The sequence below is a fragment of the Notothenia rossii genome (genome assembly GCF_949606895.1).
Source record: "Notothenia rossii genome assembly, chromosome: 1".
NCBI lineage: Eukaryota > Metazoa > Chordata > Actinopteri > Perciformes > Nototheniidae > Notothenia > Notothenia rossii.
Window position 1 is genome coordinate 29,260,646 of NC_136912.1, and position 13,622 is coordinate 29,274,267.

At 40.6% G+C, this 13,622-nt stretch overlaps 1 protein-coding gene across 7 annotated transcripts; it reads right to left on the reverse strand.

The window, feature by feature from the left end:
* Positions 1-923: 923 nt before the first annotated feature.
* On the reverse strand, positions 924-12,298 carry zfyve27 (zinc finger, FYVE domain containing 27). Of its 7 annotated transcripts, none has more exons than XM_079674002.1 (14): positions 12,007-12,298; positions 9,986-10,212; positions 9,794-9,864; positions 8,991-9,177; positions 8,230-8,325; positions 6,631-6,743; positions 6,438-6,550; positions 6,121-6,192; positions 5,496-5,516; positions 5,254-5,274; positions 3,190-3,331; positions 3,024-3,070; positions 2,832-2,928; positions 924-2,709 (listed from the first exon to the last, which is right to left on the reverse strand). In XM_079674002.1, exons 2-14 carry the CDS (start codon positions 10,207-10,209, stop codon positions 2,639-2,641), a joined length of 1,275 nt encoding a protein of 424 aa, XP_079530128.1. In that variant the 5' UTR covers positions 10,210-10,212; positions 12,007-12,298; the 3' UTR covers positions 924-2,638. The 7 variants fall into 7 exon arrangements, with proteins under 7 accessions (XP_079530128.1, XP_079530129.1, XP_079530131.1 ...); XM_079674003.1 differs by having other exon boundaries at positions 2,847-2,928; positions 12,007-12,297; XM_079674005.1 differs by lacking the exon at positions 5,496-5,516.
* Between the last annotated feature and the right edge of the window lie 1,324 nt (positions 12,299-13,622).

Here is a 13,622-nt window from a genome sequence, read left to right on the forward strand (position 1 = left end):
AATTTAGTTTAATTCAAATTACTTAATAGTTTTTTCTCAATGCTGTTTAAATTGTAGTACGATGTTGGGTTTGTTTCTATGCTTGAACCACCTTTTGATAGCTTGATTTAATATTCTGTGACCAGTAGCAGCTACTCAAAACCTTACAATATGCTGCTTTTATATAAAGAAATAAATTGATATTGAGCAGAATTTAGTTCAGTGTATTGGTTCGGCCCTCCACCGCAGTCCCAGTTTCTCATGAGGCCCCTTTGGACAATTATTTGCCCACCCCTGGTTTAGGTCATATTAATTCAGCTTTTCCAACCATGAGTTTAAAAGACAATATTATATATATGTATATATTATATATGAACTAGTTATTCGAGTTACTCAAAATCAGCTCAAAATAATAAAGAACACTGATCTTTTCAAGTGTCCCCATAATCCATGACTGCATGCACAATACCAGGACCATGAAAATAGTGTAGACAGATGGAATTCAATTCAATTGTATTACTATTGCATGGGAACCATGTATGGGAGCAAATACTCTGCATTAAAGGACCGGAGTGTTGGATTTGGGGGGATTTAATGGCAGAAATGGTATGTGATATTTGTAAAAAGGTTTTTATTTGTGTATATTTAAGTGAAAGTTAGCAGCTTTGAAGATTGTATTTACAGTCTCTGAATACAATACACAATACGTTTGGTTTTCCAAAAGTAATTTAGATTTATTTCAAACTGCAAAACCTGAAATAAACTGCTTCAAAGTAAAGATATTCCAATTCCAAGAAGTTTGTAGAATTTGATTGTCAACACTACTGTTTAGGTCGTACAATAAGGTGTTCATTTGATTTTTATGGTTTTAATAATAGCCACTCTTTCTTTTTGAGTCAATACTTCTGCCAGAAATCTCCAAGTCAAAAAAACAATGACAGTACTTTGAGTTATTGAAATCATCACAGTTTATTTTTTAATATGACATATCTCATCCATAAAGTAGGGGCAATATATACAGACTTAATCATTAGGTCAAATAATAACTTGCACTTTCTGGAGCTTTAAATTAAATATATATTAGATATAGTAGAACAATGTATAGTAACAATTTGTATCTGATTACAATAAAAGCAAAGCAAACTCTTACAATCATCTGCGTCTGCATCATGATTAAAACAACAGTTTTCACCACAATCCACATTTTGGGTAATAGCGCCTCCACATCAATTCTTTCAAGTCCTGCTTTCAAGAGTGTGAGGCCTCACGATGATTTAAGCTGGCTGCTCAGTCTGTGTATTCAACTTCAATCCAGTTGGGTCGACTTTGATCCAGTTAGAGGAAAAGCCCAAGGTCAATGGATCCTCGAGCAGTTTTTGACTTAAAGGATGCTGCTATACCCCCAAAATCTGACATGTCATTGCAGTGAAAATGACGACCAAAATGAAGCTCCATTGATCATTACAAGTAGACCAAGCTGGCCCACTTAAAACATCACAACCTGGTCATTGGCAACAAAGTAATGTGCTTCATTCCAGCAGACCATGCAATATCAGTTTACCATCATATATTTACCATTATTGTATGTGGGCTGGGCAATATATTAATACATATAGAGCTTTGTCTTTTCCCATTTTAAAGGTTGCATTGCAGAAATTATCTGAATGTACCAACTAGTTGCTTTTTTGTTATTTGCCTTTACCCACATAGTCATTACATTAACATTACTGATGATTACTGATCAAAATGCTCATTGTTTAAACATGTTGTGAGAGCATTGATGGTTAATCCTATAATATCGTCTAAATATCGATATTAACTGATTTGGTCAAAAATACTCTGATATATGATTTACTTCATGTCCTCCAGCCTTGATTTTATGGCATGCCATATGTGTTACTCTTATGTCTTGTAAGCTCTTCTAGCTCATAGGAAAATACACATTGCACTCAAAGCCTGGGACAAACTAAGAGATAACCACATGACTATGTTGTACCAGCTGTAGGTCAAAGTGCATTGATGGACAGCAAACAGGCAAACTAGTCGCACACAGAATCAAAACCAAATGTGGAGCTTCATTTGGTCGTACAGTCCATTATTTTGTTCATCTGAACAGACCACATTCAAACTTTGCTCACACTGACACATGCATCCCGCTAGCCTTAGCCTTGTTCATAGAGAAAAGTCTCCCCCATAATTACAGTACAGTTAAACTGCTACACAGGGCTGAAGATATCAACATTCGAGTGGAAGTAACTCTGTGGCGAGGCAAAGCATGTCAAAGCAAAACCATTATCAGCCTATCAACCCGACACCACTGGCCCAATTCTGGCCTCCGCTCTGCATGCTTTGCACTTCCCTCTGCTCAGCAAAGGGAAAATGTCTTTTGATTTTGGAGCCATTGTGCTCTGTAGCAAGTCTCATTGATTCTTACAGGTCCAGTTTGCCATTGACAGTGAACATTTTACAACATATTACAGAAAATGTCCCATAAGCAACACAAGCAGCTAAGAAGGGGAGGAACTGCTGAGGGCAAGAGGGCTCCTTGACAAATATGAGTGCCTTAACTTGAAAATAAAGGCATTAGGGTTTCAGTAACTTGGAGGAGGGCTCGGGAGTCGAACAGTGCTTGGCCTCCAGCCGGCCACTGGGAGACATCTCATTGTAACTTGATGAGAGACGAATTACAGGCAGCACAAACAAACACAGTCTCTCTCTGGGCCTCTGGAGCTGCAGAAGAGAAGACAATGGTAGAATAAGATAATAAGTCACGACCAATGGATGTGACGTGATGCAATTGCCATGCAATTTGAACAGTCTGTTGTATGTTAGTATTATAAAAATGTGTTTACATTTTCCCTTCTCACCTGTTGCCCCCATGCAAGATCTGAGCACCTTGAAGGAACAGCAACGGGAACAGAAGCTGTTGCCACAGTTACTGCAGCTCCTCTATAATACAAAGAGACATTGTGACAAGAATACGATTAAATACATGTGATGATGATGAGACGCCTAAAATATCTTCATAATTTCACAACTCTCACCCTTTTCTTCAGCACAGAGAAGACAGCATTGCAGCTAGAACAGTTGCCTTTGGAGAAAAAGACAGAGAGAAATACATAAAATGTGTCTTTTGAGATGGACAGATTCTTCCATTTCATTACTGATAGGTATAAATAGGATATACAAAAGTGCCTGAGTCAGACTGACCTGTGCAGGCGGTGGGGTAACGTTTGCGCAGTTTCTCTGTCAGTTTGGACACCTTGCTGCGTATTGGCTCGTTGCGGCTCAAGAGACCATTTTCAGAGATGGTGTCATACTCTGGAGCTCCGAGAGGCCCGTCATCCTCCTCCTGTGGGAGAAGGGGGGGGGCGGACAAAGAAAACTGCAGTCACATACTGTGTAATCTCAAGTTAAGTCTTTGGAAGGATGAAACCCTTGGCAAGAAACAGAGCCAAACTCAGCGGTAAGGTTTAAGTGGATAAAATTCAATGTGATTATGTTGTGAATTTCAACCGGTTTGAGGAATGGATGTAGGCAAATAAATCAAGCAAGATGATGGGAAGTCCAAGTGCCACTGCTGAGTTTCACAAAAGCTGCTAAATACTTGGATTTACATACACAATGAAATGTATGCTTATCCGACTGTACTTGACTTATCTGCCAAACACAAGGACAGCCTAGGGCCTCACTGCGGTGCCGCTGCAGTGTCGTTCTGTGATTCTCCAGATTCTCCAGATGCCCAGTCCACCCCTGCTCACAAGCTTATTAAGATCCAAAGCTTTAGTGCGTTTTGAATCAGCCAAACTTGACAGTCTCTTCTCTGTCATTGTAGAACAAATGCTTCTCGTTTTGCGCCGTCCCGTTCAAATGACAATCACATTTCCACGCTCGGGCCAGGGCCGGGGGATGGGGTTACAAGGCTCGCGTCTTGTGCTGCATTCACTTGCATTCGGACATTAGGGATTTTTTCATAAATGTCCGATGAGCCAAAACTTTTCTTTCAAAACAAAGCTGCCAACTGGGGTGGCAGCTTATACACCACCACCCCTCGCCCTCTATGGTCAAGCGGCTTCTCCGATTTTGTTGTCAATGTTTTGACTGAACTTTGTTACTGTTCACATATAAGTAAACATTACGTTTGAATGATTTAATGTGCTGATTTTATTTTTTTCAAACCACAAACCGCATTCAGCACCATGCGCTGTCCACCTACTTATTGATCCACTATCAGCGTCAGTGCACCACGCTGCCAGATTGTGCCTGTGCTGTGTGTCATTCACTCTCAACATGGATAAAAGTACAATAAGCATTCTTCAAGTGTAGGTATATTCTCTATTCGGACATTATAGCCTATATGTGCGACTGTCGGTCCGATATTGTAAATACAAAAAAAACTCAAAATAATATTTTATTTTTATTCTCAAAATAATTTTCCGGACCAAATATTCTTGCTGGCGGGCCATTACCAACCCATGCCCTAGGGAGACATAATTGCATCATTATGTCCTTTTAAAGCTGACCTTATTAATATACCATCAGGTCAGACATTAACTTCTTTTAAATCCCTTCTAAAAACATGCTTTTATAAACAGGCTTTGATGTGAACAGCCACATTTCCTATGCCTTACATGATTAAATATGCCTATATATAAAATGCTTTTATCATAACATGCTTTCATTAAAGAACACATTAAAGGGGCGCTGATATGCTAATGTTCAGGATCATATTAGTATTGAGTGTCTCTACTGTGACATGTTTCCCTGATTTAAAGCTCAAAAAGGTCATTGTTTTTCTCATACTGCCTTCTCCCCCTCTGTCTGAAGCCCAGTCTGCTCTGATTGGTTAGCTGCTGGCTCTGTTGTGATTGGTCAACTGCTTATAGGTGTCCCGCCCCTTAGCAAATGATGTACAATGTGTTGGAGCAATAGCCAACAGAAGCACAAGTGTTACATCATGATGTCACTATGTTATGGAATTAGACAAATGGAAAACACAAAATACCTCTTTAACACTGCAACACTACATTTGCCAATTGAACTAGAATGGAATGAGGAATGAAAAGCTGATTTCACTAATATAATATGTCTCGTAAAATTCCAACCATGAATGAATAGATAGTAGAATGAGAACTCGGTATGATGGGATTATTGGAGACATCAATTATAGGCGTGTTAATGATAATGCTACTATCACTATTATAACTCATGCCTAGGGGACAAACACATTGACAGGTGGATTGATGGATGGGAGACACTGGGAAATCCACTTACCACTAAGACCAGAGGGGTTTCCTTATAATGAAGCAGAACAACACATGAGAACAATGTTACCCACAGACACTGGAATTAACCATACCCAAAACCATGCTTCAACAGCAAAAACACAACACAAGGTCCCCTCACACAACCACACATGAAGCCATTCATGTGTCAGGTAGTTCTTTAGTGCGACTTTACTGAAACCGTGCATTAACCTCTACTAGAGAGAGGGGGGGGTGACACTAGACACTCACCTGCAGGTGAACTGAATGTTCCTGAGTTCAGAGGACAGCAGAAAGAAACGGGAAGTAACAGGACACATGTCAGAAGAGGAGGATTTTTCACACAATCATGGGAAGCGCCAACAATTCTGATTCAAATATTAAATTCATAGCTTTTTTTTACCTTAATTTACCAGCAATGTTTACCATACTGGGGCTATAGAACATGTTCAACCCCAGTTATTAAAAATATTAAGATATGAATTTCGTAAAGCAACATTTAAAACGAATCCTCTACTTTACACTATTAAAAAAAAAGATTTGCCGAGGCACTCCGTGTGCATCCTGATTGCCTGGTTTCTCTGCACCTTGATTTAAGTCTACCTGTTGCATGCAATTTTCATTTTATTTGCTGTAATGATTCTTTTTTTATCCATGTGTGGCTTTTGAGCATCTTTTTGGTTCTCGCTAATGCATAAGATATACCAGATACATCAGTTTTATTTTTTATATTTCGCCATCACAACTGATAATGAAGAATTACAATGAGCAAGAACAAATTCAGTGAATGTCATTTATAAAGCAACTGATCTAAGGGATATTCCAAACTGCGACATGATAAAATGCGGGAGAAAATGTTGTTGAGAGTAGAATTTACCTCAATGGCATCCTTAAACTCATCATCAGGCTCTGCCTCCTCCGCTTCCTCCACACTGCCAGGAGACAGGTCCTGTCATCACACAAACACACACACTTAGCATAAATAAATATATAAATACTGGGCTGATCCCGGGATCAGCACCTTGGACAGCGGTCGTGCTATAACTAAAGGATTTACATTACTCGTACGAGATAAATACATTGAGAGCATGGGAGGAACTGCATAAGAGGCTTACATTCATGGTTGGTTTTAATGTAAATCACAACCACTAAATCCTTCAGTATTCAACCCACACATTTCTCCAGCACTCTCACCTCCAGGCTAGTTGGTGTGGGGGTCTGGTCCAACAAGTGACTGTGCTCCTGTTCTTCGCACTTCCCCTCTGAGGTCTGGCCCATGTGGAGCACTTTTCTGAGATCCAACAAAACTGCGGGATAAAAAACACTTTAGCTTTAATCTCTTAAATCATGTGTTCAGCGTTGCTCGATCCAAAGGGGATGAACTGACCTCTGCAGAAGTCTCTGTTCCACAGAAAGGTGGCGCTGTTCAGCCCAGCGAACACCCAGCCCAGAGGAGCCACGTACAGCAGGCACGCCAGGACTAACATCGCTCCATAGAACCTGGACGGAGACATTGATAATGTCAGGCCACACTTAGATAAACATAAAAGGACCAGAACATCCTCACATGTGAGAAGCTTATTGTAAGCAGCTATTGTAAGTAAGTAATAATTTAAGTACCATACAATTTGAGCTGCTAAATAAAGACCTTACACTTCATTCCCCTGCTTTGATTTTTTTTTATGTATCATAATGCATTTGGCCTTTTTACTCTGATCTACATTTGTTTTATTTCTTTCAATGATATTCTGGTATATATCTTGTAATTATGATATGTTTGTACTTTATATGCTAGTTATGGTATCTCATGGAATACAACTTGCAGTTATGCTTCAAGTATTTTAAAACTTAAATTACCACAACAACTACAAATGTCCATTTTCTAATGTCCACCTATGCTTATCCCTTATATCGTTTAATTGTCCAATGTCCACATATTCTTATCCCTTATATTGTTTAATTTTCTATTCACTTTCCGTTTCAGGTGTGTTTTTTTGCTCTTTAGGCGCGTTCACACCGGAGTACTTCTCCAGTTTAGTTCCATTAGTACCCCTTATGTCGTGTTCACACCAAAAAGAGTACTTAGTGCCGGGAACTTTTACCCCCATTTGCAGTGCCTGCTAGAGAGGTGGTACAAAAAAAGTACCAATTTCTATTGGCTGCTTCATAAAGCCAAACCGCGCGGAAACCCCTCACAGCTCACACCGACAACAACAACAATGGCCGATTGTGCTCCAGCTTCCTCTGTACCTCTTGGGAAGACCAGATTCCCGATAGGTAGCTGGTCTCTTCAGTGGACCACTGCTGCTTGTTAAGTTTCTCCATCGTTGTATACAAACTGGATAAAACGCAGGCTTTTTGTTGTTGTTCAGGAGTTGATCCCGCCCCTGCCCCCGCCTCGACATAATCGGTGCTTTTGCTCTAGCCGGACAATTTTTTTGCTAGCGGTGCCATGCGGTGTGAACAGGAAAACCCGGTGCTCTTCAAGCTCCAGCTCCGAACCGGCCCGAAACACCTTTGGTGTGAATGAGGTATAAGTGCAGGGATTAATTACGGCAAAGTACTTGGTATGAAAGCGGCTTTTGTCTCAATGCTTCTGATATTTTATGCTAAGCACTTGCCTTACTTCCTAGCCTTTGTTACTGTAGGTTAGTCCATGTAAATGTGACCTTTGACAACATCAATATAAAAACAAAGATTTGCCGATCTATCGTTGAATAGTCTATGAGAGGAAGAGTAGAAATGATCAATGACTTCCCTGTTGAGTAATGTCTACTCAACCGCTGGTGTTATTGTCTGTCCGTGTGTGTGTGTGTGTGTGTGTGTGTGTGTGTGTGTGTGTGTGTGTGTGTGTGTGTGTGTGTGTGTGTGTGTGTGTGTGTGTGTGTGTGTGTGTGTGTGTGTGTGTGTGTGTGTGTGTGTGTGTGTGTGTGTGTGTGTGTGTGTGTGTGTGTGTGTGTGTGTGTTTGTGTGTGTGTGTGTAGACCTTGATGACGTGGTGTGATCGTCCCAGTACAGGACTCTGTAAAAAGTTTCTGCTGACAGGCAGGCAGAGGACAGCATGTCATCCAAGTGCTTCAACCTGGAGAAGACAGAAAACATGACCACTCACAAACACAGTAGTAACATCAACCCATACGTGAAGAAACACCATGTACAAATGTTCCATGGACATATAACATGTAGGAACAAGCCATAGTTTCTTCCAAAAAGAGTAGTAGAAAAAGGTTTATTGATTGGGGACCCACTTTTTAAACGGCTTTGCAAATGTTCTATAACATAACAAATGGATAAAGCAAAATGTGTAAGGCCTCAAGGATATTCATTATTATTATTATTGTGAAGAAAAAAAAAGGGAATTTGGGAAAATAAAGTTCAAGGAATACTTAACAGAGTTCCTAAGCATTTATAATGCTATAACAAACAAGCTCAACTGATAAGTACATTTTATGGTTTAAAAGAAAAGAAATAGGCAAATGTATGATAAACTTAAGTAGTTTAATTACTGTTATTGTTTTCATAGCAAAAATACCAAAAAAGCTTCTTAAAGACAATACCGTAATTGGTATTAACTTTGTATGATGCGCTAGTAAACTGAATATGTTTGGGGTTTTAGGCTGCTAACATCTAAGAAAAAGAAAACTCAAGATTTTCTTTTTTTAGAAGATGAATCTGTGATGAATATAATCCTTAGTAATTAGCCTTGCAGAACATAACTCCCCCCCCCCCCCCCCCCTGCAGCCTTACAGGTCTTTGACTTCCAGCATGGCCTCCTGTTTGGTGAGGTGCACCGTCTGCAGGTCCCTGCGGTGCACGGCGTGATAGCGCATCTTGTGGAGCTCTGAATCTGAAGCTCTGCCCCCACACCTGTCCTGCAGGTAACCCAGGGCAGCAGGCAGTGCCACGGACACCACGCCCACTGTGATCCAGCCCACTGAGGCCAGAGAAGCAGACACAACAGCGGGTTAATAAATAATTCACAAGTCTTTTAAAGGTCCCCTATTATACTGTTTTTCATTAATATATTATAGGTCTCAGATATATATACAAAACATGTTTCTGAAGTGTTTGGCTCCAAACACCAAACAGATCATTGCAGCATCCCATAATCCCCTCTGTTTCAGCCCTGTATCAAAAGTGCTGATTCTCTGTCTGTTACTTTAGATGAAAATAAGGAGCCACTCCCCACGCCCCTCTGAGAGATATTTGGTTAAAAAGAACACAAAGGTGCTCTAGGAGGAGATTCAGGTGATGAGGGGGGGGGGGGGGGGTTACCTTGGTTGGTGATTGGCTAATGGTTACACAAGCCAAACGATTATGACATCATAAAGTGGACAAAATCTGATCAGCTCATTTTCAGGCAGGTTTTTATATAAATGGATCAGGACAAAAAGAGAGTATTTTTTCCTGAAACTTTCAGAATCTCTTCACACGGAGGGGACACATGGTGATGTAGAAAATACATGAAAAAGTGGATTTTGCATAATAGGTGACCTTTAAATCATCAAGCAAAAGCTTCATCAATATTAGCACCGAATGCCTCATCTTACCTTCAGTAATAGTGCAGAAGAAGACATTTAGGAACAAACAGACAAAAAGAGAGCACAGGGGCATCTTCCATCTGAGGGATACAAAAGGCAGATATTGAGTTTAAAATGTTCTTCCTGCTGCTCATGGGGGAAAGCGATTTGTTATGCTCAAATAGGCTACACACACACACACACACATACACACATACACACCCGAGCAGGAAGCGGGTCACCTCCACAGCATCTGCAGCTGGTTCTAGAAACAGAGCCATCCTCTTATAGGACACAACCATGTTGAGGAGGTCAAAGTTCTGCGTGCACCGCGGGCTCCCCAACTCAGAGGCATCTGGAGACCCAGGGGTCTCTTTGGATAGAGTGTGAGCCATCTCCCCCCCTTCCCCTGCACCACGTGAGGGGTCCTGGGACACGCCCTGCATCGTCTGTACACAGTGAGGAAAAGAAGGCAGGGTTAAGAGGGTGAATTGACAGAGAGAAAGGCAACAAGATTCCTGGCTAGCCACAGCCTGCTAAAGAGATATACACAAACACATGTCTCTGTTCGGGCCCAATTAGAAGAGAAAAATAGAGATTGAAACAGTCTTTTCTTTGGGAAGGAGTGTGGAGGCATCAAGCCTTGTTTAAAGACCTCTCAAATCACAATCAAAACTCAATTAAAATGACAGGTCAACTTGGTTTATCACAGGCCATTGAGACTAAAACATTTGATTGCCTGAATAAAAAACAACTTTTGAGGAATATTTTCCATCTTTCATTTGATCGGTCACTTGGTGTTGATGTTAAATGTAATCATTGCTCAGTGTGCGCCATCTTGAGTCAAAATGTTTCCCTGTCCACAGAGCCTTTATGTACCAGGTTGCACAGTCCGGCGGCAGTGTCTCAGTCAGTAGGGGCTTGGACTGGGAGCGGTAGAGTTGCTGGTTCAAGTCCCCGACCAGACCTAAATATGGAGTGTGGACTGCTACTTGGAGAGGTCCCAGTTCACCTCCTGGGCCCTGCCGTGGTGCCCTTGAGCAAGGCACCGGACATCCCCCCCCACTCCCATTGCTCCCCGGGCGCTGTACAATAGCTGCCCACCGCTCTTATTACTAGACTCTACTACTAGGATTGGTTAAAAGCAGAGAACACATTTCACTGTGTGTGCTGTGTGCTCTGCATGCGTGACCAAAAGGGTTTCATCCCTCCAATTCTGTTGTGTGCAAGCTTCTGACGTGCCATACCCTCCTGCATTTCTTTGACCGTTTGCTCTGGCTGCAATAAATATGAATGAATACCCAAGGCAGCCAAAAATGTAAAAGGTATCATTGTCCAGTACACTGATATTTTGGGATGTATTTTTCGCGGTTGGAAACCTACATAGTAACAATTCAAGCCATCTTAAAAAAGGTTTAGGAAGTTCTGTTTTGGAGCTGCAATTGGAGAATGCCCCCTGACTAACCTGAGGTAAAGACTTGAAATCCTGTAACCTGTAATGGTCTGTAGTTCCTTCTTGTTTCCAATTATGTTAATGTTACCTCAAATAACAGCAGTGGCTAATGGAAAAAAACAGATTTTCCAGCTGCACACTCATCAATATAGCATGTACTGAGAAATGTATTGCTTCATTAGGCTATATTTTCCATCAACACTGATTTGGACATCCACACAAGCGTTGGCCCTTTTTCCCTTGAACAGAATGTTGTAGCAGTGATGTTGAAGTGTTCTCCAGGGTGTGTTAGGTAGGGCTACAGGTGCAACACAGGCCGTGGTGGCATACTGCTCATTACACAAAAGCAAGACTATAGAAACATGCTGAAATAGAGTGCATGCAGCATACTATGTGTAGGAATGAACAACAGCAAAGGTCGGAGATTGGAGACACAAAGCATTAAACTGTCAATGTATGCATGCTAATTTTCAACTTTGTACTGATTATTGTGCTGCTGCAACACTAGAATTACCCCTTTGGAAATCAATAAAGGCTAATCGTATCTGTCTTAGCATTTAACACAAGTATTCAGAACCTTTTACGACAAACATGTATACCTATACAGCATATGTAAAGTACACTCCATCCCTAGCCATCTCTCTTTTAGTGCTGCTGTGGCCTGTCAGATGCTGTCAGATGCTGTCAGATGCTTTCAGACAGGAAAGTTAACTTGGCTCACTGACAGAATAATAATAGATATATTATTGTAGGTGCAGTCCAGTCGATCTAGGAAGCTAAAATGACATACCGCGGGCTGAGTGTCCGACAGCAGCCTGTGAAGCAGCAGCTGAGCTCAGGCGGAACTAGCGAGTCCCACCGACATCTTCAGCCCGGAGGAAGGAAGCTCTTCGCCGTTCATGACAGCAGCCTGCCCTCCTTGCATGAACATTAACCTGTCAAAACGAGGCGAATAGTTTAACTGTCCCGTTGACGGGTAACGCAGGTAGTTTGTTTTGCTGCTTATCCTTGCTGGCTTTGTTATCTCCTTCCTGTTCCCTTAGTACGTCCGCTTCCTTGTTTAATCCAGGCCCGAGTAATCGACGGCAGAAAAGACGCATATGTGCAAAGCAATCGATCATAGAGTAAAATTATTTTTGGATGCAGAGCCCAATACAGTCTATGATGCAGAGTTTACCTCAATATTTTCATTACTAAAACATCTGTTTTAACTAAAGACGGTATACTTATGAGTTTAACTGATGTGAGCTTTCCTAAAATCAAACATTGTGCAAGCTTCTTTTTAGTGGTCAGGACGTAAATAAAGTGTATGTTGGAAAATAAATCAAAATGGCTATCCAGTCAGTGAACCTTCGTAGCAATTGTTTTTATTCTGATCATTTGGTAAATGAGTTATGTAAAAAGGCAAGAAGAAAAAAAAGTGTAGCAGTCCCATTACATGAAGGAAAAATACATGCATCTGATATAGTATATTTTTTTGTATTACAATTAGGCTACTCCAGAAGCAAGAAGTATTAATATGCAAATGTTTGTTCAATTTCAAAAGTTTAACTAAAGGGTATTAAATGTCCCCTATTCCCATATATGTCCCTTTATACTTCAGTTTCAACATCAATTTGCTTATTGGACCATGATTGGCTTTCTAGCTGTGATGTTATAAAATATTTATGTACGTATGTGTACATGTACCTTAAACTCAAATTGAATGTGAGTACAGAGAACCTGGAATGTAACAACGAGCAAATCCCATTTCTGAGCTGAAGTAGTAATTTATTAGCAATATAATGTATTGTTAAAGGAGTGAGGCAGTTTCATAGTAGCAAAGCTTGAGGAAACTTCAACATGGCAGAGAGGAAAGTTGTCATTGACGGAGAGAAACACATTCCAACACAGCAGAAAGTAATTCACCTGACAGTTTAGCTGTGATAAAGGTTTGAGTTTACAATTTAGAGATTTGGAGCTCTGTTTCATACCTATGCAAATCAAACCTTCAACTTAGAGAGATTCTCCGTGAGGGAAAGAAAAATTTGATGATGCAGGTTTTAGGAATCCTTGTTTCTGACTGAGTATGTTTTGTGAGTTGAACATGTGTTGCATTTGGGTTAATGTCAATTATAAGTAATAACGGCAAATGTCTCACATTTACCAACAACCATATCTTTTAAAACAAGATTGTGATTACACAGTGATTTTTCGCCCTCTCCTGGCAGTCTGAGTGTCTACGACTCCAAAGATGCTATTTTTTTACTTGACCTTGATACATCTCATGCCATTCGTGGCTTGAATATACTTTCTACCTCTGCTTAAAACCAAATCTTAAATTTGAATTGCTGTCCCTAGTTTCCATGAAATTATATCAAGAGACATCAGTGAAAAAAACAACTTTAAAAACAATACTTGTTATTA

What these genes read in the sequence shown, in the direction of transcription:
- zfyve27 (XM_079674002.1), bottom strand. Translation starts at nt 10,209, where the DNA reads ATGCAGGGCGTGTCCCAGGACCCCTCACGTGGTGCAGGGGAAGGGGGG. An exon ending in CTTCTGCACTATTACTGAAG is followed by an intron (nt 9,178 to 9,793) that starts GTAAGATGAGGC and finishes CTCTGGCCTCAG; the next exon opens with TGGGCTGGATCACAGTGGGC. An exon ending in GATCACACCACGTCATCAAG is followed by an intron (nt 6,744 to 8,229) that starts GTCTACACACAC and finishes GTCTCCGTCCAG; the next exon opens with GTTCTATGGAGCGATGTTAG.